Source organism: Emys orbicularis, chromosome 7 (assembly GCF_028017835.1).
Source record: "Emys orbicularis isolate rEmyOrb1 chromosome 7, rEmyOrb1.hap1, whole genome shotgun sequence".
NCBI classification, from domain to species: Eukaryota; Metazoa; Chordata; order Testudines; family Emydidae; genus Emys; species Emys orbicularis.
This window is the reverse complement of record NC_088689.1, coordinates 112,391,716-112,416,452: the sequence shown is the minus strand read 5'-3', so window position 1 is coordinate 112,416,452 and position 24,737 is coordinate 112,391,716. Positions and strand designations below refer to the sequence as shown.

Here is a 24,737-nt window from a genome sequence, read left to right as displayed (position 1 = left end):
GCTCCCCTTCTGTCCTTAGCCTGCCCCTGCTCATAGCCCAGGGGACTCCCCGCCCGCTCCCTTCCAGCCCTGGCTCTGGTCTGCTGCAAGCCTCCCTCCTCCTCGATCCATGACTCGACGCTCGGCAGCGGCTCCTCGGCCGGGCCCCGCCCTGATATCCCGGATGAACCCGCCTTCCTCCCTCATCGCTGGCTCGGCGCTCGTCCTGCCCGGATCCCGGGCCTTGGCCCCTAGCGTAGCCAGACGCGGCTGGGCCGCGGCTCCTTCAGTCCCACGCGGTCGGGAGCCGCCAGCTGCCGCTGCCCCGCCTGGGAGCCGAGGTGAGACCCGCCCCGGGGTGGGCTCCGAGTCCCCCCAGGTCCCACCCGCCGGGCTGGGCTCCCTGTCAGGCGGGGCTGAGCCCCTGTCCGCACCCCGGTTGGGGCGCGCGCCTCTGCCCTGCGCCCCTTGTACCGCAGGGTGGGGGGCGTCCCCTCCTCGCTCACGGGAGTGGGCGGGGCCGAGTAACGGCTGCCGGGCCCAGAGCATTGGGGTAGGAGGGGAGCCCCCCGTTGCAGTGGGGTGAGCTGGGGGCAGTGCCGGGGGGTGCTGACGTTGTTGCCGATGCTCGGCGGGGAGCGCCCCGGTGCCGGTGAATCAGATCCCGGTGAGTCAGGGCTGAACCAGGGCGGGGGCTGCAGGTCTCGCAGGCGGTCACCTGTTCCTGGCAGAGATCCCGTGGCGCGTTTCATGACAGTCAGGCTGCCCCAGTTTGGGTAGCTGCATGGCCACTTTAAATTCCCATCACACACCCAGTTCGGTGTAGCACTCCTCACTTCCTTTCACAAACTGGGGCAGTGTTGCTCTGTGCTGTTGACCGCTCCACCCTAGAGGTGGCTGCATTTTAAGCCTGTTGTGGTGTTTGGGTGCGTACATTGTTCCGGGAATGAAAGGTGTTGTATACAAGTGAGACGATAGTTTTAAAGCAGCTTTCTCATGTATCAAGATGTGAATATCCAAGATAGGAGGTGATGAGAGCATTAGGAAGAAATTCCAACAGCTGGGAGCTAACTAATGGCATAACAATATCTGGGACAAAGCAATGTAATGTACAGGCGGGGACATAAACAGAAACTAAATTACACAATAGGAAGGAGTTAGAATCAGATAAAGAATAATAGATTAGCCCTTTCTTGAACACAATGAAGCAGGCCAGGAAGTTATACTACAAACACATGGTGGACCAGATCTGCCTCCTTTCTGGGAGCAGATCCTCAACCAGGCTCCCATTTAGGTGTACCTACCTTCCTGAACTATTCTTCTCCCCAATAAAGATCCTTCACTGTCCTTCTCGGCTGTTTAGTACATTGTCTGGCTTGGTGTCACAGTTCAGGGCAACAGCAGCTGTATTTCCCTTCTGTGATCCAGCAAAAGCACCCCACTCTCAGGCTCCAAACCCCTGGCTGACGCACCTTTTGGGTGGAGACACGTGTCTCTGTCCCTTCTCAGGGAGTATTTCAGCGCTGAACAGCCTCCTAAGTACATCCTAGGAAACCCACTTCACATCAATTGTCCCAAACGGTTCTTTACATTAGTCACTCTCCTAGAAAATTTACATACAATCATACAATAACACATAAATAATTGCATTTTTAATACAATGGATCCCAAAGATATTAAACTTAATTAAGGTTTAACTTAATTCATTACCGTTTATCCAGGAAATTGCCCTCTGTCACATTTGGTATTGCTAAAAATATTTACCAGAATGCTTCCAGCATCCCAAACATTCTGGGTCAGACTGGCCATGCTCACATAACTTTATTTCCTTTAGCATTCCTTGTCATTCTTCATAGAAGTTTTCTTCCCAAGTGAAGGAGCGTATGAGAAACTTGTGTGTTACACCAAAGTATTGCCTGAAGGAAGGGTCCACTTTTTCCACCCACAAAATACTTGAGGGTCCTGTGCACTGTGTGATATGAAGAGGTGAAGTAGTGATTTAGTCCAGTGGTTCTCAACCAGAAGTATGTGTACCCCTGGGGGTACGCAGAGCTCTTCCAGGTGTACATCAACTCATTTAGATATTTGCTTAGCTTTACAATAAGCTACATAAAAAGCACTAGCGAAGTCAGGACAAACTAAAATTTCATATAGACAATGACTTGTTCATACTGCTCTATATATATACACTGAAATGTAAGTACAATATTTATATTCCAATTGATTTTTTTATAATTATATGGTAAACACGAGAAAGTCAGCAATTTTTCATTAATAGTGTGTTGTGACACTTTTGTATTTTTATGTCTGAGTTTGTAAGCAAGTAGTTTTTAAGCATGGTGAAACTTGTGGGTATGCAAGACAAATCAGAGTCCTGAAAGGGGTATAGTAGTCTGGAAAGGTTGAGAGCCACTGATTTAGTCCCTTCAGTCCTCTGTGGAGCAGTGTTCTAGGCTATAACTGGATTATTAAAAGATCAGAGAGAGTTACTGAGTTAAACTGTTCATCCTGTTTAAAATTGCTCTGTGGATCTCTTTCAGAGTGTTGTTTTGCACAAGCTACAAGGGACGATGGCACTTTCTCTTCATTAGCTCAGTTGTTTCATCAGACATAATGCTACTGAACAGCATATTGCTGTTCCACTGCTGCTAAGACTCGCGGGACAGCAGTATCCCACGAGTGAACAAAACACCATGGCATCAAACTACCCTCCTCCATTTGATGACCCTGTGGAAGTGAGAGAGGGTTTTCTGTGTCCACTGTGCCTGAAGGATCTGCAGTCTTTCTATCAGCTTCAGTCTCACTATGAAGAAGAACACTCAAGTGAGGACAGAGATGTCAAAGGACAACTCAGAAGTAAGAGTCATGACAGCAGCTTTAACTTCTGCTCTGTAAAATACCATACAGTGAAAAATGTTTGTTGTACTACAGACTCCTAAAAGTGTCTCATCTATAAGTTTCACTTCATTAAAATATTGATTAAAATGAGTTAAGAGCGGGGTTGGTTTATGTGTAAATGGATTTAGGCCAAATAATAATTACTGTACAATTTCCAACAGAAAGCTTCAACAATGTTTTCTATCTTGGTTGCCTAACGTTAGGCACCTAAATAAGTGGCTTGATTTTCAGATGCCTAATTTTACACACCCAATTTAGAAAATGCTGGACGAGTTATAGTATTAGAATTAATAGCAGTTATCCTTGTAACTTCCACAGTCTATTTCTGACATTATGCCCAGGGATTTGTCAGCTGACTACGATGTGGATGCCTTGATCTTGTCAATTGCACCCCTTAATTGCTGGGTGCCTTGACTATATTTATACTAGATTTCTGTGCTGTTTAGATAATCATACTTTTCCATTTTTGTGATGATAAAAGATTGTTCTTAGCTTTTTGTTCATATACACTTTAATTTTATGTGTAGAGTAAAATGTGCAGAAACAGTCTTTTGAGTGTTTTTCTGGAAAGTCGCTTAATTGTTTTTCCTTAATTTTGAATTTTTATAATTTTTAACTATAATTGACAGTGCTGCTTAAAAAGACACTTTGAGATTAAAAGCCATATATTCAAACAATCTTTTTTATTTAAAAACATTGCTTATGTTACTCTTAGACCACGTTAAATTATTAAAATTCAGTTTTATAAATCTAATTTACTTTTCACCACTTCCGCTGCTCATTTGCTTTTAGCCATTCACCCATTTTGGACAATTAGAGTAGACTGGTCAGTTTCGCTCTTGGGGGTTCTCCTGCACTAGCACAATGCTGTAGTATTGGAATTGCAAGTACCACACTGGAATATTTAAACCAAAACAACAATATTCTTTTCATTGGTTTAAGAAAAAGAGAACTTGTGTTAGGTTTTTCCTAACTGTTTTTTGTTTTTAAACGAAACACCTACATTTTGGGTTCTGCTACGTCAGTAGTGTCCCTTTAATTGAAAATATAATAGTCTCACTTTTTCAAAATTTTCTTTAATTTGCATTTTTAAGGATGTTGTTTTTATCTGCCTTTTATAACTTTGTCATAGTTATTCATGTCAGGCCATATCCAATAAAACTCACCCTAGCATAGAAAACAACAAAATTGCTTTTATATTAAGTGGGGGAGTAGTATTCAAACTTCACGTCAGAAATATTTCTAAGTGATTTCTTGCAGAGTTCAAAGTGTCCTAAATGCGGGTGGATAAGACTATCATTTATATATGCTTTTACATGGGCCTGTGTTAATGTACTATGTTTTTTTAAATTTAAACTTGTATTTGTTTTTATTGTGAGGGGAGATGAAGTGGGTGTGAAAGAGCCTTATCTCTGATAGTCATGAGGAACCCATACTTTTTCTTGTTTTTGTCCCACCCTCAAAGTCCTCAGGGTACCCCGCAGCTCCCAGCCAACGTGCTGAAGTCATAGAGGTCTCGGGAAGTCACAGATTCCATGGCTTCTGTGACCTCTGTGAGAAATTTTTTGCCTTACCTATGAGATCAAGAATGAGAGGGGATATGGTTTGCACAGTAGGAAATGGATGCCATTATGACTAAAAGGAGAAGTGGTCCATGAGAAAAATCTCTAAACCAGATTGATATCCTCACTCGCATTGAGTAGTACCTTACTCCTCAGGTAGCCCTTTTGACTGAGTAAATTTTAATTGAGATGATGTGGGTAACTGATAACAGTGAGGAAAAGTACAGCAGGTTTCCAATTTGCATGTATCCCATGACATATTAATATACATGTTAAACTTTTTATGACAAATTATAGAAAAATTATGTGATTGCATGGTACTATCTTTAGTAGATACTGTATGGCAACTATTGAAGTGCATTATAATGTCACTATTCACTTTTTACTTGTTATATATTATTTGTGTGACAGATTTGTATCCTACAATATTCTTTAGAAATTGCCAGATATTAGCTTGATAGTAAATAGATATTTTTAAACATGGACTTTACTGGAAATTCACAGCACAAGAGACTGGAAAGCCTTTAACAAAGGTTTTGTAAAACAAATGTAACAAAGGCTATTTATGTAAGGTGGTGTAAATCAAGGCTGTTTCTGTAGGGTGGTGTAAATCAGTTATGCCAGTGGTGAAGCTACCAAACCTATGACCTGCAGGTTAAATCTGGCCAAAGAGAAACTAAGTTTCCCTCCCTTCGCAGACAAAGAAATAAATAGTGTCCGTAGAAGAGCTGCTGGTGGTGCTAACTCAGGCCCGTCTATGATCATGTTGAAACTGTTGAATGCTTTTTGCTAGCAGATATATTAAAGAACCAACACTGTTGAATTATCATATTCTAATCCTTTGACTCCATTTCCTTGAATAAAATAATCTTCAAAGATTTCCCTCCCCACTGTTTGCATATGCAGATTTGGGTTGTCTCTCTATGAAGATATCAGAATAGCAAAGACTAAGATGCTAATGTGATTGTACAGCACCTATCATGATGTTGTCCTGGTCCATGACTAGAGTTCCTAGGGCTTTGGTAATACAAAATAATAATTTAATATCCACTTTAGTGGTACTGACCTGCTTCCAGCATTTAAAAAGTGCCCCCTAGTGTATTGTTGTTTTAAAAGACCCATAAAGAGCTGTGATCCACTAAGGCAGGGGTTCTCAAACTTCATTGCACTGCAATCTCTTTGACAACAAAAATTACTACATGACCCCAGGAGGGCCTGAGCCCACCCAAGCACCATGGGGGGGCAGACAAAGACTGAGCCCCACCACCCCGGGCAGGGGGGTCAAAGCCCAAGAGCTTCAGCCCCAGGCAAGGGGCCTGTAACCTGAGCCTTGCCCCGCTTAAGCTTCTGTCCTGTGTGGTGGGGCTCAGGCTTCGGCCCTAGGCCCTAGCAAAGCTAAGACAGCCCTGGTTACCCCATTAACTTGGGACTTCTTATAGAGCCTTTCACCTGAGGGTTTCAAACGTCTTTATAAACAGAATTAATAAACATTGATATTAGCCACATGTTGGCTCTGGCTGATGCTTAAATTATTCTGGATGACTTAATCAAGGGAAATAATCTTTATTTTGTATAATTTTTAAATTTCAAAAGTGGCCTGTCTCTAAGGGTATGTCTACACTTAGCCGCTGGTTCGGCGGCAAGCAATCGATCTTCTGGGATCGATTTATCGCGTCTTGTCTAGACGCGATAAATCGATCCCGGAAGTGCTCGCCGTCGACGCCGGTACTCCAGCTTGGCGAGAGGAGTACGCGGCATCGACGGGGGAGCCTGCCTGCTGCGTCTGGACCGCGGTAAATTCGAACTAAGGTACGTCGACTTCAGCTACGTTATTCACGTAGCTGAAGTTGCGTATCTTAGTTCGATTTGGGGGGTTAGTGTAGACCAGGCCTTAGATGTGGAAGTGCAGATGTGTGGTTGTGCAGTTAGAATGAGCTACTCCCTGTGCCCTGCAAACAAAACAAAAACCAAAACTGCTAAAAAACAAAACAACAAAACCCTTGGGGCTAAAATTCAAAACTGTACTTTCTTAGTTTTCTCTTTCACTTCATAGTTATCAAGTATTCTATCCAGAAAATGTCCTAGAAAAGTTCATTTTGTTTTCTGAACAGTAATTGTGATAAACTGGAGACTCTCATCAATAAAATGTGAAACAGGGATTTTACTCTAATTTTAAGTGAAAGTATCAACATAACCCTAATTATAGAATTGCTACTAATTCACATCTGTAATATGCTCATAGTAATTGTTTTCTTATTTAATTGGTTGGACTAATGACTGTAGTTCCTCCTACAGCATAGGTGGTGGTTGGAAAGTTGAGGTTGGCTCCTGTCTATCAAGAGTTGTCATAAAAACAGTATAAACCCCTAGCAGCCACCCTGATTTTTCTAGAGGAAAGTCTTGGGTGTCAGGACTTCTGGGCTATGTTCCTAACTCTGCAACTGACTCTGTGAACCTATGTGAAACTCATCTTCTGTGCCTCAATTTAACCATCTGTCAAATGGGGCTAATCATACCTGTGACCTCAGCCCACAGCTGTTGTGAGTCGTAATGTTTGTATAAAGTGCTTTGAGATCGTTGGAAGCAAGATGCTTTAGAAGAGCAAAAAATAATTGTTAACTGGTGGATAAATGTGACATTTGTTCTGTTTAAAACAGTATACGTGGGAGGGTCTGCAGCCAATTCACTGCAGATGTGAGCTGGTGCTTGTGAACAGTAACTTCCTCAGAACAGGCTGCTTACCTGCCCTCTAATAGCTGCTAAATGAATCAGACTTGTGTTATGTTTTTAAAATGTTCTCATATCTAGTACTTTGTCCGGTGTTTTAATTTCACAGATTGCTTGAAAAATAAGTCTTTGTAAGGGTACACTGTATTCCTGTGAGCTGCTGATAATTGGGAAGATGGTTTAACTGGCACATTAATATTCCCACCAGGTTGAGCCAAGTAAGAGAATTTGACTAATATTATCATAGTACTTACAGTGCTTTTCAACTTCAGAGCTCTTTGCATTCAGCTGATTAATTCTCATAACATCCCCGTGAGTCAGTAGCTAAGTATTCCCATATCTCTACAGAGGGGGAAGCCGAAACAGAATACTAAAATGCCTCGGCCAATATCTCAGGGGCAAGTGTGGCAATAGGGATGAAGACTCAGAAGTTTCAGACTCCCAGTCCTTTGTTTGGCCCACTAGACCATGCCCCTCTCTCAGTAACACTCCTCTCATGTGAGGTAGTCTGGTACAATGCATTCATATTTAAAATATGTTCACTATTACAACATTGCTAAATGTCTTCTTTTTACTTGTTTCGTGTGTGTGTGAAATACAAAGAATGTAACTAAGTACTGCAAAGCACTACCATTTATAAGCAGAATCCTCAAAACAAAGGTACTGCACTAAAGATAGTTGTACATTCAAGGAGCTGCCTTTATAACGCTTAATGAAGAGGATAAGGCATTTGCTGATCATTGTTTTGTGGCTTTCCTTAGGGTGGGGTCGGTAAATTGACTTTGGACAGGGTTCCCTTTCTTGGAGCTCAATCCTGTGAAGTGCTGAGTAACCTCAGCTCCCAGAGAAATTACTGGGAATTGAGAGGTGCTCAGCACTTGCAGGGTGTGCACCACCCTGCAGGATTGGACCCCTGCAATAATGCGTCAGTCAACGGTTCACTATTTTAGATTCATTTATTTGCATAATTTTCTGTCATAAAACACTGATGCTGGTGCTGAGCACCTGTAACTCAAGTTTGTCAACAGGAGATGTGAATGCTAAACATCTCCTTATGTCCAGCCTCACCACTGTCTGACATATGTATGGGGATGCTTTCTGGATCTATACACCAGGCCAGCTTATTTTTATGGAGGAAAAATATTATTGTTTTAAAGGAAATTGGATTATGCTAAATGAGCAGATGAAGTTGATAGTGGCTTCAAATGACAAGTGTTCAGGGACTGACTGCTTAGTGTTTGATTTGTTTTTCAGATCTAGTCCAAAAGGCCAAAAAAGCAAAGAAGAAGCTATTGAAACGAGAAGGAGATGACCGAACTGATACTGGGGCTCAGGAGCGATACGAGTCTTTCAGCTATGGTGGAGTAGATCCATACATGTGGGAGCCCCAAGAACTGGGTAAGAAAACAGGAAAGCCATGTGTAGTAGGACAGATTTTCTGTTAACTTACACTCAGTACAATCCAATTGATTTCAGTGGAGTTGCACAGATTGTAAGTCTACATAGAATTTGGTCCACTGTGTAGAGAGCTGATGCCTTGTGTATTGTTTTGTTATCTATACGCAGGCTCTTGGGTAACATTTTAGAAAATAGATGTGTTACTTTATGTCCCTGAGCCACTAAGTGTGGATTCAGGTTCTGATTTTCTCAATATTTCTGTATTGCTTGGGTTTGAGTTGGGGGGGCGTTGTTAGAAACAGGCCTGCTTGGCAAAGTTCAGGTCCATATCAAGTCTTCTTTAAAGTTCAAGGGTGTCTTGTTTGTACTATCTACTTCTAATATCATTATTGGAGATTGCCTCTTACGCTGTATCCTGTTATGGTTACAGTTTTCAGGGGCATTTTTGCTGTTGGGTCCTGGGATGAAATCCCACAGGACTGGTGGCAGACCTACACCTCTGGAACTCAGTCCCTTTGGTCTGCCAAAGCCTAAGTGGGTGAGCTTCATGGTGTATTGTATTGTTCAGTTAGGCTTTGAGTGTTTTACTCTTCAGCAGCAAGAGAGACCTATATTTTGTATGTGGTTATTGGCTTGCACTAGTATGAGGAGGTGAGGCGACAAATGCTGTTATATATTTATAAATAAATATTTGTAGTGTAACCTCAGCATTGATTTCTTGCTCCATCAATTGTGTTGCAGGAAAAAAAGTCATTGCTTCATGATTTCCATATATCTGAGAATAAAATATGAACCAGAAGAAACATCTTGAGCAGTGTTGAATTGCACTTTTCTTGAAGTGCTTAAGCAGTTTTGATTTCTCTTATGTATTTGGCAGTCAGATTTTAAAATCCTTGAAGAGAAAAAAAGGAAATTAGAAATCTGAAAGAGGAATTGCAGTTGCATTTTTAATATCCGTTTGACAGCTTTAGTCCCAATTCCAGTGGTAGTCAGCAAATGAAAAGGAAGTAACTCTTACATTTAGTAAGCTGTTGTTGACTGGTAATTGAGGGATCAAGAGAGTAATAGGAAGAGGTTTTTGTTGTTGTTGCTTTTGCTGTCTTAAAATAATGCTTGTAATTTTAGCGGTAGAAATAATGTGCTCTGTTTATCACTAAAGCCAGCCTGCAGATAAGAGGTTTAATCTACAATTGTATTCAAAGCAGTGCTGTTAAAATACAGGATTCCAATTGGTCTTTAAACTTCCATTTGAACCTGAGTAGCAAATAGTGAAAAGAGATTAAAGTTTCCTTTAAACTGACATTTACAAGGTCATGTGACTTGAATCTGGAGACTTTCTTAATCTGTCTTTTCTGACCAGGTGCCATGAGGAGCCATCTTTCTGATTTCAAGAAACACCGAGCAGCTAGGATTGATCATTATGTTGTTGAAGTCAATAAATTAATAATCAGGTTAGAGAAGGTAAATTTGTTACTTCTTGATTATTCCTGTGAATGTATAGAAGACTTGATGTAAAATCTTGTTTGAGTCTGTAATGTGCACAATTTGTGTAATGCCCAAGTTGTTTCAGAAATGTTGGAGGTTTAACCATAAATATTTTGTCTCCCATACATTCTCCTTTTGGGCTCTCATTTTCTTGTGTGTCCTGTGCTTGGCCTGGTCCTGTACTTAAGAGCTCCATTTTCAATTTGAGTTAATGCCCCTATTCCATGTTGCCCCTTATACTTTGAAGAACTTCTACCTCTCAGTGGGCCAAGCACCATCCCTTTACTATTTTCTTCTAGTTTTGCAGTGCTAAGCCTCTCCCTCATACTGTCTGCTTCATATTTTTGCACCAAATCTTTTATTATTTATATTCTATTGTGGACCCTGTCTCGTAGCTCTAGTTTACTTGTATCTTTTCGTAGATACAGTGCTGATGGGTGCTGTAGGAAAAATACGCAAGATATTGTAAGCAATCTGTTGTATTCATCGAAGTTAGTATGAGCTCAGGTCAGGCACCTGGCTTACCTGTGTCATGTGCTGTTTACACCAGTGTTGTTGTAGAAATACTGGGAAAGTACAGGGAGGTTGCTGTAAAGGACAGATTACTTTTTCAGTACATAAGAGAATGCTGTCAAGGCTGAGAGGTCCAAGCTGTTAAAAATGCCATTCTTGAGGCCTGTAAATATTATCTTATGAGAAGCATGCAATTGACCTGATTAACTCCTCTATGTGTCCTTTGCCAGCTTACGTCATTTGACAGAACAAATACAGAGTCAGCTAAAATAAGAGGTTGGTACAAGCTTACATCAAACTAACTTTGCTGATGTTTCACACCAGCTGATAAATGGATTTCATGGTGGTTCTAAGGTGAGGTGTTTTTTTGTGTGTGTTTCCCCATGAATAGCTATAGAGAAGTCTGTTGTGCCTTGGGTCAATGATCAGGATGTACCATTCTGCCCAGACTGTGGCAACAAGTTCAGCATTCGGAACAGACGTCACCACTGCCGCCTTTGTGGGTCTATCATGTGCAAGAAGTGTATGGAGCTTGTCAGCCTTCCGTTGGCGAGTGAGTACAGTGGGCAGATGTGAGTTACTCCTGTCGTCCTCTCTTTGAGAACACCAACTAAAGGGGTTCAGCTTTTTCCATCTGAGCTGCTTATGTCTGTTTTCATCAAAGGTTCCTGTCTATGATTCTCCAGTTGGTATACCCAGTTCCCAGGATTTCCCAGTGTGGTGCAGTTGAATTTCTTTAATACTGGCATTTTTCATTTCTGTAGCATCTTTTCAAGGAGCTCAAAGTGCTTTATAAACATTAATGAATTAAGCCTTACTGCAGGCTAGATAAGTATTAGACCCAGGTAAACAGAACTAGAATCCAGATCTCTTGGTTCCTAGCGATGTGCTCTGACAGCTACACCATGCCTTCTCCTAGCAGCTGTAGCACCTGGTAGCTTTGACTAAACAAGACAAATTGTTGCTGCAGCCCTTATACGCTGGTCTGCTAGCACTAATGACTATTTAAGAGAGCAGTGGGAAGAAGACAGATGGATAGTGCTATGAAGTGGTCAGCTATCAAGTCTGTAATGAGCCCACTAGCAGTACTGTGAGAAAAATACTATCCTCCCTTTTATGAATTAAATGGGGATTAGTTCACAAAATCACTTGATTAACATTGGTCTTGATCATACAGTCATTTTAATTTATTCTCCTCTGTCTTCAGGCACATGTCATATAGTTCCAGAGAGGAGCTGTGATGCCCCATAACTCTGGCTAATTATTAATATAAAAATAATCTTGGTAATTGTTAATTGTATATGCGAGTCTTACAACATAAGGTCCTCATCTATCTGATTAGCCGCTTGCTAATCTGATAAATTGCTTACAAAGGGGTGTAGGATGTCCCAATAGCTAGTTCCTGCCTCCCTAACAAGATGTTTTCCTCTCTGAAATTTGTAGAACATGTGTGTCTATTTAGTCCCAATGAGAGACTGGAAATATTCATTCCCTTCTGCAGTGGTTCTCAAACTTGTACTGGTGACCCCTTTCACACAGCAAGCCTCTGAGTGCGACCCCCCCCATACGTTTAAAACATTTTTAAAATATATTTAACACTATTATAAATGCTGGAGGTGAAGCGGGGTTTGGGGTGAAGGCTGACAGCTTGCGACCCCCCACATAATAACCTTGTGACCCCCTGAGGGGTCATGACCCCAGTTTGAGAACCCCTGGCCTTCTGGGTATTAAAGAATCATTTGTTTGTGTTTGTGGTTTTCAGGCAAACTGACCAGTGCCAGCAAAGAGGCCCTGGCCTCTCATACCAGTCCAAACTCCTCACCTAATAGTATCCATGGTTCCCGTCGTGGCAGCATTAGCAGCGTAAGCAGCGTGAGCTCAGTTCTGGATGAGAAGGACGATGACAGAATCCGCTGCTGTAGGCACTGTAAAGACACCCTACTCAAAAGAGAGCAACAGATTGATGAGAAAGAATACACACCGGATATTGTGAAACTCTATGAGGTAAAATAAAACCTATTACTTGTTCAGGGTGGGTGTGGAGGATGGCATGGAACTATATGTAGGCAATGCTCACACTTGGTCCCTGCCTTAGCTCCCTCATCTGACTTCCTTTATCTGTGCACCATTTATTGTTCACCACTCCAGGAAAATGGAATACAGGATGGCGTTGTCTGTCCACTAGCTGGGATATAAATGTATGTAGGGCTGTGTAATAAATGGTTCCTTCTCCCTAGCCTGATGAAGAAGCATCTCACTTTGTGACCTGTTTTATCTCTAATCATCTGGAGACAATAGTTCTGAGGTGACTCCCAAATTCTGGTCTTCCTCAGCTGGGTTGCTCATAAAATGCATTTTAAAAGAAGTATGTATATGCATATTTGTGTATCTGCACTACATTAATGGAGTGTACACAATCTATGCCTTTTGCTTTTAACCGTTTCTTGTATGGGGGCTGGAGGACAGTTGGACAGGATGGCTCAGGAAATTAGTAATAGGCTATAACTGGAGCCTTTCACTTCTAGGTTATGGGTTCAAATACAATCCAAGCCAATAGTGACTGAAAGTCATAATCTGATGGCTCTTTGGTGGTGTCTGTGAAATGGATTGATGGGTTTTAGTTCAGTTCCCAGTGGCTAGATGTCAATATCACATATCAGAACACCATAGTTAGCACTAACTGGTCCTCTTGTCAACAATCTCAGCAGAGAGGCCAAGGACTGAAGAAGTCATGACGACAGATATACCCCCTCAGCCCTAGAAATGGTCTCTGAACTTGGTTCAGTGGTGGGGCAGTGTAGGGAAGCTTGCTGTGCTACTGCACATGCTGAATTTGTTGTGTGGATAAATAGAGGACCTCATTGTCCTAGGTAGTCAATTTGACAGCATTCATCAGCACTAAACTCTTACATGCATGCGCACATGCCCCAGATGAAAGATTTATGCCATACAAATGTCTATTTTTTGTGTGTGAGGAGAGTATGTGTATAGCTAATATAGGAGAACTGCATTGTAATCTCTTGATTTTATTGATTGATTAAACAAGAAACTCCGACTTTGCATGGAGAAGGTTGACCAGAAGGCTCCGGAATACATAAAGATGGCAGAATCATTAAAGTAAGCCTATGTGATTTTCTTGCATGTGTTTTTCCCCCTAAAAAGCTGTTTTTAATACAAAGTCTATAGTAATTAAAACTGGCAACCTGTTCTCTATTGAGATTTGAGGACAGCCAAATATTAGACACTGAGATTTCACTATAGCCATATATTAGACACAGCTCAGTGGCTGAAGCTAAGCTAGTAAATGTGAATCTCCTAAATTATTAAGGCATATTTTAGAGTTGACAGGTTTCATCTTTGGCTTAATTCTGGTAAGATTTCAGATGACAGTCTGAAATGTCTGAAGCTAAATATAAATATCTCATCTAGGTGGCCTGGAGAGATACTTTGGTATATCACGTCAATGTACAGTGTTTTAAACTGTTACGTTTGTGGAAATGAGGGGAGGATGTTAGGTAGAGGATTTGAATCGGTGAATGTTTATTATGCAGTATGAGTGAAATTCTGGCCCTATTTAAGTCAGTGGTCAGAATTTTATCTGAGAAGTCGGCATAATACTTTACAGACAAGTACAATAGACTCTATCCCAAAAGGCTTCGACTCTAGGCTAGCTGTGGCAAAGGAAGAGATCCTCTACTGTGTAAGAGGAGGTCTACACAGTGTATGGTCAGTAGTAGGACATGAGTTATTTCACTGAGTAACAAAGGCTTCAGGGAATGACAGTGCATTTTTTTTATTTACAAAGCATTGGGTCAGCATTGGAAATTGAGCTGAAAACAAACATTTTAAGTTGGGTTCTGAAGGAGGAGAAGGAAGCTGCATGGCAAATGGATTCAGGGAGACCATTCCAGTGAAGGGGCAAAGTGGGGTATTAAGTAGGGTTCCCCTTTCAATTATTTGAACTCACGTTATCTGGTCTAGTATGTTCCCTTGAACTGCTCTGAAGACTTTGGAGGATCATTAGTGCAGATAACTGGGTGAGCATGTCAGGTTTTTGCTCCCAGATACAGTGCTGCTACATGGGAAGTCATCTTTTTTACTCCATTGTCTTTATCTTTGTGAAGAGCATTGAGATTCTCTGGGGAAGGCTGTATAGAACTACAAAGTGTGGTGATTATAATACCCTCTCCCTACTTACTACTATAAAATTCCAAAAGCCAAATGAATTAATTTATCATACTAATAGGCACTTCCAGGAGCTGCTCTTGGGACATATTCTCTCATTCAGATTGACTTATTTTGTGTATCTGTTCTCATGCTTAGACTCCTCACAAGGCTATATTTGTATTCTCTGGTGGCACATATTAAATGTAAAGTATAGGGTAAGACCTTACTAACTTGTGCTAATGACTGGGAGACCCATTTCGGATCCTAGAATTTTTGCAAATTAGCGAATAAATTCACAAACTCTCTGACAAATCAAGGCTACCACATCGCTATGTGTGCTCAGTTTGTTTATTTTGGCAAGTATAGTTATGCTTTATTATTACATTATATGGCAATAGCACCCAAAATATTGTAGGCACTTTCCAAACAGAGTGATACAAATTTAATTATTTATACTAATATACAAATTAAACATTTAAGTCCAATTTTAAAAAATGAGTTTCAGCAATGAGATCTCACTACCACACTTTGCTATTACATCTGTACAGAAAATTGGTGCGAGACTGAATTTTTTAGGGTTGTGGATTAATGAAGTGAGATATGATACCACAGTACAGTCTGTAGTACTGTGTCCATCACTAAATGAAATGTCAAATGTGTTGCAATGCCAGTTATTTTGAGATTCAGTTATTAAAAAAGGCATGTTAGCATTTTCATGCATCTTTCCAAAAAGCTATTTGCTTTTTTAATACAAGGTCTACAGGGAAGAAAATGGGCAGTATGTTATTTGAGACTTCATTACAGCAAAATGTTAAGTACACAGCTTAATTGCTGAAGCTAAATGTAAATGTCCTGAATTACTAAAGTATATCTCAGAATTGACAGGGCTCATCCTTTCCTTGATTCTGGTGGGTTTTCAGATGCTTGTTTGAAATGTCTATGAGATTTGTGTTGTGTTGGATCATTTGATATAAAATTAATTCAGAATAGTATAGTCTTTTTTTTTTTTTTTTTTGCATAATGTGCAAGATATGAAAATGGGTGGTGGGACCCTTCATTCTTACAAATCCTTACTGATTATATTTTATTCAATAAATATAAAAAGCAAGATGCTAGAAAACTACAGTGTATTGATGTTTGTTGTTTCTTCATGCTGATTGATAATTGTCCTGATTTCTGACCAACTTAAGGAGAGGATAGCTTTGGTATCACTGTTTTATTTCAGTTTAACAAAATAAACAAATATGCCATTAACTGTACGTACATGTACACACACACACAGAAACAATAAATTCACAAGACATTATGCATAAAGATACAGGCAGAAGAAAAACTGCTGTATTTAAAATATAGGTACTATACATGAGTTCATAAAATCATATAGTAAACTCTTCTGTGAAACGTTAGCATTCACAAATTAACCATTGTCTTCCCTTTTGCAAATAAGAAATTTGTTTTCACTTATGAGTTTAACATAGAACATTCACCCTGAAATCTTATTGGCTGCAGTAGACTTTTTATCTGACAGAAGAGATAAGAAATATTAAAAGGCCTCCTGTTAATTTTTACTATTGCATAGATTGCTGGCAGGACATAACTTAGTGTAAATGTGGATGTGTTTTCTTTCTTTCTTAGCGCTGGGGAGACAACCTACAATCTTGAACATGCTAATGACCTGAGGGTGGAGGTGCAGAAAGTGTATGAGTTAATAGATGCTTTAAGGTAAGGAACAAACCATTGAGAGAGAGATTTCTGTAACTATTTAGTGGATGGGCTAAACTAGAGAGACAATGTCTGAAATTGAAATGTACTGTACTTAATTTAATCAAACATAGAAAAATGAAAAATCACCTCTTCTAATAGAGTTTGAGTGAGAATATGAAAAAACAAACCAAAAAAGCAATCATGCTAGGTCATGAATCCGCTATGCGCACAGCACCCCTGTCTACATAAAAGGATAGTCAACTTCATTCTCAATTTTTAAAAACAAGTTTAAATAGATAGTATTCCTGTCCTCCCTGTCAATATTTTGTAGTTTTACAGGCTCACTTGCTAATTTGTAAGAATATTTGTTTCCCCTCTTACTGTGTGAGATCCACTCACATGGGAAATAAACTATAGTGAAAGTGACTATACATAAAGTGCTGCCAAAGGCACAAATTAAGCAAATTGAACGATATTTTTCTGTAAACTTTTTCAGTAATATTAGGTATTACTTGTAGTAATTAGGGCTGTCGATCAATCGGAGTTAACTCGCCTGATTAACTAAAAAAAAATTAATCGCGATTTAAAAAAAAGTAATTGCAATTTTAATCGCACTGTTAAACATTAGAATACCAATTAAAATGTATTGAATATTTGTGGATGTTTTTCTGCATTTTCAAATATATTGATTTCAATTACAACATAGAATACAAAGTGTACAGTGCTCACTTAATATTATTTTTATTACAAATATTTGCACTGTAAAAATGATAAAAGAAATATTTTTCAATTCACCTTGTACAATACTGTAATGCAATCTCTTTACTGTGTAAGTGCAACTTACAAATGTAGATTTTGTTGTTGTTACATAACTGCACTCAAAAACAAAACAATGTAAAACTTTAGAGCCTACAAGTCCACTCAGTCCTACTTGTTCAGCCAATGACTAAGACAAACAAGTTTGTTTACATTTACAGGAGATAATGCTGCTGGCTTTGTATACACGTCACCTGAAAGTGAGTACAGGCGTTTATATGGCACTTTTGTAGCCTGCATTGCAAGGTATTTATGTGCTAGATATGCTAAACATTCGTATGCCCCTTCATGCTTCGGCCACCATTCCAGAGGACATGCTTCCATGCTGCTGATGCTCGTTAAAAAAATGTGTTAGTTAAATTTGTGACTGAACTCCTTGGGGAAGAATAGTATGTCTCCTTCTGTTTTACCTGCATTCTGCCATATATTTCATGTTATAGCAGTCACGGATGATGACCAGCACATGTTGTTCGTTTTAAGAACACTTTCACTGCAGATTTGACAAAACGCGAAGAAGGTACCAATGTGAGATTTCTAAAGATAGTTATAGCACTCGACCCAAGGTTTAAGAATCTGAAGTGCCTTCAAGAATCTGAGAGGGACAAGGTGTGGAGCATGCTTTCAGAAGTCTTAAAAGAGAAACACTCCGATGTGGAAACTACAGAACCTGAAGCACCAAAAAAGAAAATCAACCTTCTGCTGGTGGCATCTGACTCAGATGATGAAAGTGAACATGCGTTGTTCTTCACTGCTTTGGATTGTTATCGAGCAGAACCCCTCATTAGCATGGACGCATGTCTTCTAGAATGGTGGTTGAAGCATGAAGGGACATATGAATCTTTAGCGCATCTGGCATGTAAATATCTTGTGACGCCAGCTACAACGGTGCCCATGTGAACACCTGTTCTCACTTTCAGGTGACATTGTAAACAAGAAGTGGGCAGCGTTATCTCCTGCAAATGTAAACGAACTTGTTTGTCTGAGTGACTGAACAAGAAGTAGGACTGAGTGGACTTGTAGGCTCTAAAGTTTTACATTGTTTTATTTTTGAATGCAGTTATTTTTTTGTACATAAGTCTACATTTGTAAGTTCAACTTTCATAATAAAAAGAACGAGGAGTACTTGTGGCACCTTAGAGACTAAAAAATTTATTTGAGCATAAGCTTTCGTGGGCTAAAACCCACTTCATCGGATGCATGCAGTGGAAAATACAGTAGGAAGATGTATATACACAGAGGACATGAAAAAATGGGTGTTGCCATATTAACTATAACTGTATTTTCCACTGCATGCATCTGATGAAGTGGGTTTTAGCCCACGAAAGCTTATGCTCAAATAAATTTTTTAGTCTCTATGGTGCCACAAGTACTCCTCGTTCTTTTTGCTGATACAGACGAACACGGCTACCACTCTGAAACCTTTCATGATAAAGAGATTCTATTGCAGTACTTGCATGAGATGAATTGAAAAATACTATTTCCTTTGTTTTTTATAGCACAAATATTTGTAATCAAAAATAAATATAAAGTGAAATTTGAAAATGTGAGGGGAAAAATCCTAAAATATTTAAATAAATGCTATTGTATTACTGTTTAACAGTGTGATTAATTTTTTTAACTGCTTGACAGCCCTAGTAGTAATATACACCTCTACCTCGATATACCGCTGTCCTCGGGAGCCAAAAAATCTTACCGGGTTATAGGTGAAACCGCGTTATATTGAACTTGCTTTGATCCGCCGGAGTGCACAGCCCCGCCCCCCCGGAGCACTGCTTTACCGCGTTATATCCGAATTCGTGTTATATTGGGTAGCGTTATATCGAGGTAGAGGCGTATTAAGAAAAATCATGCTTCTGTCTGAATGTAGATTGACAGTGTCTCTCTCTAACACCTGGATCTTGTTTTGAATTTTTCTTACTCTGGGCCCTTATTTTTTGTACTAATTCACTGTATGCGTATTCTGATTCAGTAAGAAGATTTTGACTCTAGGCTTGAATGAAGAGCCTCAACCTCATCCCAAAACTCTACAACTTCAGAGAATGATTAGATACTCAGCTACCCTTTTTGTACAGGTAAACAAAGCATGAGTTGCACATATGTGAATCTTCTGCTGTGTTTTCTTCAAAAGCAAAAATTGGAACCATGACTAGACTCAAATTACTTATTGGAGAAGAATAACTTTTCAGGCTATTTAAATGGTGAATATCCTGCAGTCTGACCTGATGAGCCTTTTAAGGCTTTCCCTTGGCATGAAGATAACTTGTATTGGAGACCTAGTACTGTACGCTTGTGCAACATGTTTAAATGCCCTTCTTGAAATGACAGCATATTTTGCACATCTAGTTTCACCGATTGTTGCTTATTAATATTTTAAGTACAAATACAAAATAAAAAAAGTTTTCTATATAAGCTAAACCTTTCATTAATTCTGAGGAGATATTAGACTAAAATGTGTGCTCCAGAGACTGATTATTTCAGAATAGTGTATATTCCTACCTAGATGTGCTTTCATTATTTTCCTGAGCATTAAATTGCTGCAGGGAAACTTTTTTTTTTTTTCTGTTGAGCATTGGTTTGTGGTATAGAAAAGTTGAAAAACTGGATCTCAGTAAGGCACTAGATCACCTTACCCTTTTAATTGAGTTTCTGTTTTTGAGTAGGCTAAAATCCTGCCGTTTGTTAGCAGTATTATTTTACTATTTATACTCTTCTCTAGGAAAAATTGTTGGGTCTGATGTCCCTGCCAACCAAAGACAAGTATGAAGAACTGAAAGAGAAAAGAAAACAAGAGATGGATAGAAAACTGCACATGGAAAGACAGGTGAGGATGTGGAACTAGCTTTAGCTGCGTTAGGGCCTATTCCTGCAGTCACTCACGTGTATGTAGTTACTCACTTAGTACTCCATTGTGCCTCCATGTACGTGAGTAACTGTTTGCAGCACTGGCCTTTGTGTCTCATTTAGCCTGACAGGAACTGGCCCATTTCTATATGGATCCCTGGGGAATGAGGTTGTGGTATTCCCTGGAGGGAATTTGTGAGGAGAAAGGAGTCATTAGCAAAGAGAGGGCTGGGTTGGGTATGTCTTGGGGTAGGAGTAGAGGGAGGAATGAGAATCCTTTTCTTCAATTCAGTGCATTTCCCTGAGGGAGGACACATTTGCCGTCTGTTCTAAGATTTAATGTATATTGTTATAAGATTTCTGTAGGTTTCATTATATTTATGACCTCTTTAAATTAATAAAAAGAACAGGAGTACTTGTGGCACCTTAGAGACTGCCACAAGTACTCCTGTTCTTTTTGCGGATAAAGACTAACACGGCTGCTACTCTGAAACCTTTAAATTAATACTGTGTGATATTCCATTACAAGAGTGTCTGTTAGAGACAGGCTTGGTCAGTTTAATACCCAAATCAAATTAGGATTGCTCTTTGCACAGTCTCATCAGGCACGTTTTTCAGTAAGTGCACACAATCTTCAGTGAAGAGGATGACAGTTATATAATTTATATATAACACTACTACTAGTGTAGCGCAGGAGAGGGTTTATGTAGGCAGCTCTGGTGGGATTTGAGTTGATTTGTGAAACTACTAATAAACTCAAGGAAAAAACCATCCAGTTATTGTTAGGAACTCAGGCATCTTTTGAAGTGTGGTGATTGCTTCTCTCTGGGATATACTCATGTTGTGAGTGTGGGTGGGCACATCGTTGTATGATTCAGAAGTATCTCCATGTAATTGGCCTTCTGAACTCATTGCAAATACCTCATATAACTGAACTATGGGTTGTTTTTAAGGATAGTAAGAGGTATTTTAACCCCCTGTACTAACAGGCTGTCACTGAGGAACAGTGTATTCTGCATAATACAAATACTGCCCCAGGCATAACTACAGGACAGAAGGTTTGTAGCAACCGGATCTTAGTTTTTGGGTGGAAATTAATATGTGTAGATTTTAAATTGTGGCTCTGAGTCTTGTCTTGTTTGATCAACACAGAACACAAGGGTGACACCAAGACAAGCCACTTCACATTAATATCTTATTTAAGCCCTATATATTCCTCCTGTTGTAGTAGAAATGAGTAAAAAAATCTGTTATGTTGCTCCTATAATCTAAATAATCTGAGTCACAAAACAAAATAGTGCAGTAATCCTCCCTTTTTGAGAGACTTGTGCATATTGCCCAATTCTGAAATGGACACTGTCAACTTTTTAAAATTACTTTAAAAAAATTTCATTTCTGACGGAACAACCTTCGAATAGTGCACACTGAATTTTTTAAAATAGGGTTTTCTTGCTCCTTTGATGTTTGAGTTTTTTCAGCAAAGGGGAAACTGACTTGATACAAATGCTGTCAACTGCACAAAATAACCAAAAAAGTGACTAACTCTTTTCAGTTATAATATTCTCAGGTGTTGGAACCATATAGGTACAAAAATTTCAGGCAAAAATGGGAGTTTAAGCTGATGGGTCTCCTTTTAAATCTTGTCTCTGCTAGGCAACACTTGAAACGCAGAGAAGACTGGAGGAAAAGCAGAAAGATTTGGTTTCCCGATCCACAGCTGCACCCAATGGTGAGGTTCCTTATCCAAAAAGAGGCACAGTAAAGAAATCTGAAGGTTGGTTACCTATATCCAGCTTACCTCGCCAAAGGGAAATAGCCGACCCACTTCTTCAGCAGATTGACAATATTACATCCTTTATTAAGCAAGCAAAGGCAGCTAATCGGTTAGATGAGGTCCGTATGTTGCAAGAGAACCTGCGACAGCTTCAAGATGAATATGATCAGCAGCAGACTCTGAAAGCTATTGAGCTTTCTAAAAGGCAGGCAGAGGAGGAAGAGATGCAGAGGGAGCAGCTTCAGGTCCTTCGTGAGAAGGAGTGGGAAAGGGAGCAACACAAAGCAATGTCTCAACACTCAAGGACACGTTCTCTAGACTTCAGAGAAGTGAAGCAGCAGCAGCATGAATCTGGAAAAGAAAACCTGAACCAGATAGCACAGTCTTTGGACTTAGATACCACTCAGATCAAAAGCAGCCCAAGTTCTAAAACACCGTCTCCAGATGCTGTCCAGAAACAGGTACCTAAAGAGAATTCAGTCTTCCCAATCAAACCCAGAGAAGGCCCACAGTACATCAGGGAGACAGATCAAAATCAGACACTATTACTAAACCCTTTTGAAGATGAGGCAGATACTAGTCAAGTAGAAGAAGACCCTGCTAACACATTGGCTAGAGACCGTTCTCAGGTGGTTTCTTTGCCCACCAAAGCCCTGCACAGCGATAAAAAAGAATATAATCCATTTGAAGATGATGAGGAAGATCAGCAAACAAATGGGGCAACTGTTTATGCTCCAAATCCCTTTGAAGATAATGGAAATCCATTTCAAAAGTCTGTGAATGATCAGAATTCTGGTAATCCATTTGAAGGGTTGTCTTCTACCAATCCCTTTGAAGTTGATGATAATAAAATCTCAGGAGAGGACATTATAGAAGAAGAACTCCTTCTCCAACAGATTGATAATATCAAGGCTTATATTTTTGATGCCAAACACAGCGGACGGATGGATGAGGTGGAGGTACTGACAGAGAACTTAAAAGAACTTAAGCGCACATTAGCAAAGCAGAAAGAGAAATCCAAGTGCTGAAGCAATAATATGTCCACATAAAAATAACTTTATAGTCCACTGTTAATGCTGGAGGATGGAGCAGATTGAATTTAAAAATAAGGAGCACAGGTTACAAGAGGGAATGATGAGAAGAATCTTGAATTTTGTGCTATGCACTTTCATTTAGGTGTTTCCACTACTATTCGGATTTGGAGAATAAAACTTAATATTCTAATACTATTATATTATTCTCAAACATGTTTAATAATACAAACTTTAAATAATATGAACTTTGTCACAACAACATTTTTAAATTGTTGATTATCATCACATGCTTATTTCTGGGCAAAATGGGAAAGTGCTAATAGGGAAATAGATGATTCAAAAATATCTGTGATGATGCAGACATCAGTCTGCCATCTTTCCTTCTTCCTTTGGTTTTGTTGCAATATTATAGGTCAGCCTTTAAAACTGGAATTCCATTAATAAGTGACCAACATTATCTTCTAAAATTTTTGTGCATCAGATGTTTCCCCTGAAAATGACTTAGTGCAAGTTGTTATAGGCTAGTTCAACTGCCTTATTGTGCTACAAGAAAGTGCTGTTAAAAAGCAGGCTGCTATGATTCTTTGAGCTGCAGAATATAAAAGCTACAGATCAATTTGTGCAATGCAAATATGTAAAGGGATTTTAAAACAAATTTGATAACTGTGATCTCATAGGTGTTTGGGAATTTTTTGTAATAAAAAAGCCTTGCATGCTGCCAGTTCATTTCCCTATACATTTTTTTTTTAAGCTGCCGCCATTGCACTGGCCATAAATTGCAGAATAAAAGTAGAGGGGTCTGAGCTGTGTTCAGAGGTGAATTGTTTTTATAAAAATAAACATCTAACTCCCTCTTTCCAGGAAGAAAGTGGCAGTACCACTGCAAAATCAAATGTTAGGGAAAACCATCCAATTTCTAATTCCTTTTTTGGAACCTGCACATTCCTTTGTAAACTCTGGGTGACAGAATGATCATGTGTGTGTTATTTGTGAGACTGGAACCCTGTTTACATAGCACTTAGGGAACAGAAATTTTGTTTGCAATGGAAAAGCTGAAAAGCCACTAAACTGGAATTTTGTGAAAAAGTTGAAGGACAAAGTTTGTGGCTGTATAATGCCCTTCAGTACTTCACTTTACTAATTGATTCACTTCCTTTAAAAGATCGTGAATCTACATCAATGAATCAAATTTGATTGCCTTACATAAAATAAGGTTGGATGTGTTTTAAGTTCCAAGTATGAGCCTTTGTTAGGATCCACATGAATGAAGGCCATCACTTTTGAAGTGTGAGTGCCCAAAGTTGGTCACCTAAATCTTGATTTGGGTACCAGAATTTGCTTCAATGGGAGATGCATGTGCCTGCATCTCTGAAAAATCAAGCCCCTCTTGTTTTCTAAATCTAGATTTAGGTGCTTAGCTTTAGGCACCCATGTTTGAAAGTTTTGGCCTAACAGTGTGTATAATTTTAGATGAAATAGAGCAAATGGTTAAAACAGACCATGCTAGCACTAGCATGCAAATGTTATTGATCAGTGAATATGAAAATGCAAACTCTTATGTGACAGAACAATGTCTGTAGTTTTGCCTAAATAAGTTACTTATGCCTTTTTTAAATCTCAAGAGGCATAAGTAACATTACTGCCTGAAAGTCAAAAGTAGGCTCTTTAAGCTTCGTTTCATTCTGAGTAAAAGGACAGGGAGTAATGCATACCTTCCCATAAATATATAACATTTCCTTTAGTGACTTTAAATAGTAACTGATTAGATAAATCAATTGTGATTTAAAGCAGTCACACGTGGAAGGTCCTGTTTCCTTTTTAAATGGCTAGTAGCACCCA

The 24,737-nt window shown here is 39.5% G+C and overlaps 1 protein-coding gene across 1 annotated transcript; it reads left to right on the top strand.

Annotated features, from left to right (window-relative positions):
• The first annotated feature begins 270 nt into the window (after positions 1-270).
• Positions 271-22,892, top strand: RBSN (rabenosyn, RAB effector). Its single transcript, XM_065408121.1, has 12 exons — positions 271-320; positions 2,520-2,835; positions 8,421-8,564; positions 9,925-10,025; positions 10,793-10,838; positions 10,954-11,115; positions 12,325-12,566; positions 13,609-13,679; positions 16,365-16,451; positions 19,219-19,321; positions 19,966-20,070; positions 21,744-22,892. The coding sequence occupies exons 2-12, from the start codon at positions 2,673-2,675 to the stop codon at positions 22,890-22,892; spliced, it is 2,373 nt and encodes a 790-aa protein (XP_065264193.1). The 5' UTR covers positions 271-320; positions 2,520-2,672.
• The last annotated feature ends 1,845 nt before the right edge of the window (positions 22,893-24,737 follow it).

What these genes read in the sequence shown, in the direction of transcription:
- RBSN (XM_065408121.1), top strand. Translation starts at nt 2,673, where the DNA reads ATGGCATCAAACTACCCTCCTCCATTTGATGACCCTGTGGAAGTGAGA. An exon ending in TGTCAAAGGACAACTCAGAA is followed by an intron (nt 2,836 to 8,420) that starts GTAAGAGTCATG and finishes TTTGTTTTTCAG; the next exon opens with ATCTAGTCCAAAAGGCCAAA. An exon ending in GAGTTAATAGATGCTTTAAG is followed by an intron (nt 16,452 to 19,218) that starts GTAAGGAACAAA and finishes ATTCTGATTCAG; the next exon opens with TAAGAAGATTTTGACTCTAG.